This window comes from Protopterus annectens, chromosome 7.part0, assembly GCF_019279795.1.
Source record: "Protopterus annectens isolate FY-2018-M chromosome 7.part0, PAN1.0, whole genome shotgun sequence".
NCBI classification, from domain to species: Eukaryota; Metazoa; Chordata; order Ceratodontiformes; family Protopteridae; genus Protopterus; species Protopterus annectens.
In genome coordinates, this window is record NC_056739.1 from 693,755,956 (window position 1) to 693,761,161 (window position 5,206).

Genomic DNA, 5,206 nt, shown 5'->3' on the forward strand with positions numbered 1-5,206 from the left:
ATGACTTTTACTTATTACTGCTGTGAATTTCCAGAAGTATGCTCTCCAGCACTGCATATAGTGTTTTACTTTGCTTTTTCTCTTTGTTCTCTTGTAACATATTTTAGTATACCTCTGTATCTTACAAAATTATTTATTATATTTGAAATGTAGAATTTTTGAGTCTACTTTATTTACATGAAAGCTAAAAACAGCAAATGCATATGCATCGAACCATATGCATTGAAAGTGCGAACCGTCGAAAACTGCAAACGGAAATCTCTGTAGGTGGAGATTTCCATTTACTTCAATGTAGTGCGATCTTGGAGTTGGTATATTTAAGCAGTGGGGGGTGTGGGGGCGCAGGCCTGCAGCTGTTACATGTCATGTTTGTTGTATAGTTCAGTTTTTATTGTGTTTCGATGGTTTCACAGTTCAATGCATATGGTTCGATGCATATGCATTCACTGTTTTCAGCTTTCGCATAAATAAAGTAGACCCGAATTTTCAGCTGTTTCTTATGTAAGGAGTTTGATTTTTTTTAATTTTCTCTATTAGGTGGAGCTTTTCTCCCCAGACCTCCACTGAAAATAGACTCTTATGACCTGGTCTGACTTTCCCAGTAATCAAATGTCAATAAATAAAAATAAAATAAATAAATTATTAATAAATAATAAAATGACAACCTGCAAACATAAGTTTTCCATGCAGCTGATTAATTATATGGTACAGTGAAGTTATTATTTGTAACAACCTAAATTATGACCATGATATATTGGAGCAATGTCAGATAATCAAAGTTTCAGAACTTTGAATACCATATGGTTGAACCCATATAATCAAAGTTCCGAAACTTCGAATAACTGACTAAAAAAAAAAAATGAAAGAAAACTAAAGTAAGTGCTTTAAGCAGGGTAGCAAGCCCCCCTGCACCCCTCACACCCCCACTACTTAAATATACCACTCTAAGATTGCACTTTAACAAAGTATGGTGAGGAAAGGGAAGATTTCCCTTTCCTACACTGTAGCACGATCTCGGAGTTGGTATATTTAAGCAGCGGGGGGTGTGGGGATGCAGGGGGGCTTGCATCCCTGCTTAAACCCTTTTTTCCCCCCCATGTTTTTTTTATTATTCGAAGTTCTGCAACTTTGATCACTAGTATTCAATGTTTAGTGATTCAAAGTTGTAGACGTTTGACAATTTAATAGACCCGATATATTCCAGCAAGAAATATTTATTGATAGTCAAAACCATATATTTAATGTTTGTAATTTCCTTTAAGCAAAGACTACTAGTAATGCAACACATACACACACACACACACACACACACACACACACACACACACACACACACACACACACACACACAAATGTGCATAACACACACATGCAGCTTTTATAGACTTCTCTGGAGGCTAATAACAGTTCAGTGAATATAATAATTGCATGAACAAAATGATTCTAAATGTCTATAGACCTGACAGATTATGTCATTTTTAAAGACTATTATGAATATAAAAGAGTGTAAACATTGTACAGTCAGCACATTTTGTAACATATCCATATGTTTAATATTTACATGTCTATATTTTTTATTTCCAGGTGCATGCTTTGCTTCTGACTTTCTCACAGCTTGAAGAAGAAATATATTTATGATAAAATTAATAACAATAAAGCAGAAGAAGTTATGTGTAAGAAAATCACTGCCGCTCTGTTGCTCTTGTCGTTTCTTCCCTTCACATATAGCTGGATTTCAAGACATTGTGAAGTCTATGATAAAGTCATATCCAGACAAATATTTCTTGATCCTCCTTTTACCCCAAAGTACTGCACATATGCATATTGCCGGGTTACGGTTACTGAAGTCTTGGATGTTAAGAACCATGAGAAAAGGATAGAAATTTTATATTTGGTTACACAGTTCATTAAAAAAGGTGCATTATCTCAGTTCACAAACCTCAAATATTTGATTGTTAAAGGATTACGTGGAAATAACAGATCCACCGGTGCTTTTTATGGACTGAAATCTCTGGAGTATCTTTTCTATAATCATGAAAGGAAGATTAATGACCATGAATTTGAAGGACTGGAAAATTTGAAAAGATTAACATTAGAAAACTATCAACCTTCAAATATAGGAAAATTTGCCTTATCGGATCTCACTAGCTTAGTTACATTTGAGTGTGACTCATTCCTTTTAAACAATATATGTAATGTGTTATGCCGGATACAAAACCTTACCAATGTGAGGAATTTAAATCTTGGTTACAGTAAAATTAGGGTTATCAAGAAAAACTGCATGAGTTGTACATTTAAACTAAATATAACCAATCTCACACTGGAAAGAAATTCATTGCATAAAATTGAAGTGGGAGCTTTACATTACTGTAAACACCTAGTCCTACTTAATGTTGATAAATCCCATGTAAATTTGACTGAGCTGTTGGAGTCTGGTATACAAACAGTGACTAACCTCTCTATGTCTGATATGAGGGGTAGGCGAAAGGGATTTGTTGAGAATGCTTGCCACACAGCTTATCGATTTAAAACTAGTAATTTGACGTTAAATAAAAACAACATTAAAGAAATCAGTGCCAAATCCATTCAGAAATGTGACCTGCTGCAAGTCTTGGACCTGAGTAATAATAAAATACTTACAACTGAAACTGCACACTTCTATAAAATGAAACAGCTAAAAAGCCTAATTTTAGCCAAAAACTTCTTAAAAGAGATTAATCTATGTCCCAGTAATCAAACTTTAACAGTATCTATAACACACTTGGATCTTTCTTTCAATTCAATAACTCAATTAAACTCAAATCAGCTTTCCTGCATGGTACAACTATTGCACCTCCAACTGGCAAACAACAGAATTAGAGTAATCCAATATGGGGCTTTCACAGGCCTAAATTTGCTTCAGAAATTGTATCTAGACAATAATTTAATTCCTGAACTAGAGTGCCATTATTTTAAAAATTTACAGAGTTTATCTGTTCTGAGCATGACAAAAAACTACATTAAAAAAATCTGTAGAGGTGTTTTCAGTGAACAGTCTCACTTACATGAGTTACATCTTGGATTAGTTGACAAATGCATTGTTATTGATTTCTCAGAACTCCCTCATCAGATGAGCACTTTATCACTTAAATGGGAAAAAGAAATAATTATTACTAACATGAGTGCTATTTATAATGCCTTCTTGGAGTACTTACATCTTGAAGTGTGTGGTGGTTATATAGAAAGAGACAAGTCAACTCCTCTTACGGCAGTGAAGAAACTTCACCTAAGACGAATTTGTGGACGTGATATGAAAAGCTATTCGGACTTGTTCTGTTTGCTGCCAAATCTTGAAAGCCTGCATTTAAAATCAGATGTTAAGCTATCAAATAAAATGAATCTCTCATCTCTGAATACATTGAAAGCACTATATCTGTATGACATAAAGGATTGTGAATTTAATTGTTTTAAATATTATGATACATTTTTTCATAACCTGACAAAACTAGAAATTTTAGTTTTAAAAAGAACTGAGTTCATTTATTTCACAAAAGAGATGTTTCGTGATTTGCTGTCATTAAGGTACTTAGTGATTGAAGGTCAGAAGATTATAAGCTTGGGAAAAGATCTGTTTTATAACTGTATCAACTTACGATATATCGCATTTGTTGGTGTAACTTTTTATTGTGATTGTCAAAATGAATGGATCATTTCATGGGCAGCTGCTCAACAAGATGTGATGTTAAATCTTTATATTGAAAATTGTGAGAATTGGTTCCATGCAGATAATTTTATTAACTTCCTTGAAAAGACATGCATTCTCCCTCTAGAGTTTCATTTTTTTATTGGAACCATGGTCTTTGTCATACTGTTTATGTTGCTTGCTTTCCTTTATAAAATAGAAGGGTGGTATCTCATTTATACATTATACATACTCAGGATTTGGCTGAAAACACAAATGGGTTGGGCAGAAAGACAAGTCAAATATAAGTATGATGTGTTTGTTTCATACAGCACGAAGGATGAATTCTGGCTCATCCATGAGCTTATTCCAAACTTAGAGCAGAAAGGACCACCTTTCCTCAAGGTGTGCCTCCATAACAGGGACTTTGAGGTAGGGAAGGACATTGTGGATAACATTGTGGACAGTATTTACAGTAGCAGGAAAACAATCTGTGTGATTACCCATCATTACCTACGGAGTGAATGGTGTTCCCTGGAGATGAGAATGGTAACATACAGACTGCTGGCAGAAAGCCAAGACAGTCTCATTCTGGTTTTCTTGGAGAGAATCTTACCCAGTGAGATTTCAGCTTATCACAGGCTGGCAAGGATGATCAAGAAGAAGACATACATTGACTGGCCAGAGGGGGGGGATGAACAACTCCTATTTTGGGAAAGGCTAAAAATTGCTGTTTTGAATTCTGATGATAAATCAGAAATGTGATTAAATACTTTAGCAGCGACATGCCACAAATTTGGGAAATACAGCATATTTAAATAAAAGAGAAATGGAAAAAGTCCCTATTTTCAGAGGATAAATATGGGTATCTTATGAATGTTTTGGTGTTGGATTTTTTTAGCAAGCTGATCTCAGAAAATTGCAATTTTAATTTGTTTAATCAAACTCTAGTTAAGCAGAGACATTATTATGTTACTTTAACTGATGCATTCTAGTAATGAATTTAACATCATAAACAGCAAATATTTATTTAAAAAAATAAATTAACATGCATATTAACCTTTTAAAAGTCCAGAATGGTTTTATTTGGCGTTTATTTCTTCTTATTCTTCTGCCCATTCCTGCAGACAGTTATACAGTACTACATGTATTGCAAAGAATCTGAGTCCACCCTGGTTAGCACAAAATTGTCTGTGATGTCACAATGTGATAGTCTGCTGCAGCACTGAGTATTATGATGAGACAGCTTCAAGATATTGTCAGAGGCATGGAGTGTGACCAGATAGTTTATATAAACTTTTTATCCAGAATAACTTTTTTCTCTTTATATTTATTAAATAATAATAATAATAAAATGTGTTTCCTATAATGTGATGCAGAGCTGCTTTATTTCTGTGACAGCACAGTATTTTATTAAATAAGACAGAAAATTACATCACTGAGTTAACTATGGAATTACAGCCAATGAAAGAGGCTTTGACATGAAAACTGCAGAGGGAGAGCAAACCTCTATCCCAGTATAATTAATCCTGAGATTCACCCTGC

General features: G+C 34.1%; 1 protein-coding gene across 1 annotated transcript; it reads left to right on the forward strand.

The window, feature by feature from the left end:
• The first annotated feature begins 3,643 nt into the window (after positions 1-3,643).
• On the forward strand, positions 3,644-4,685 carry LOC122805838 (toll-like receptor 13). Its single transcript, XM_044076092.1, has one exon. It carries the CDS (start codon positions 3,719-3,721, stop codon positions 4,424-4,426), a length of 708 nt encoding a protein of 235 aa, XP_043932027.1. The 5' UTR covers positions 3,644-3,718; the 3' UTR covers positions 4,427-4,685.
• Positions 4,686-5,206: the final 521 nt, after the last annotated feature.

Excerpts from the sequence above, each read along its gene's own strand:
- LOC122805838 (XM_044076092.1), top strand. The coding sequence starts at position 3,719 with ATGTTAAATCTTTATATTGAAAATTGTGAGAATTGGTTCCATGCAGAT.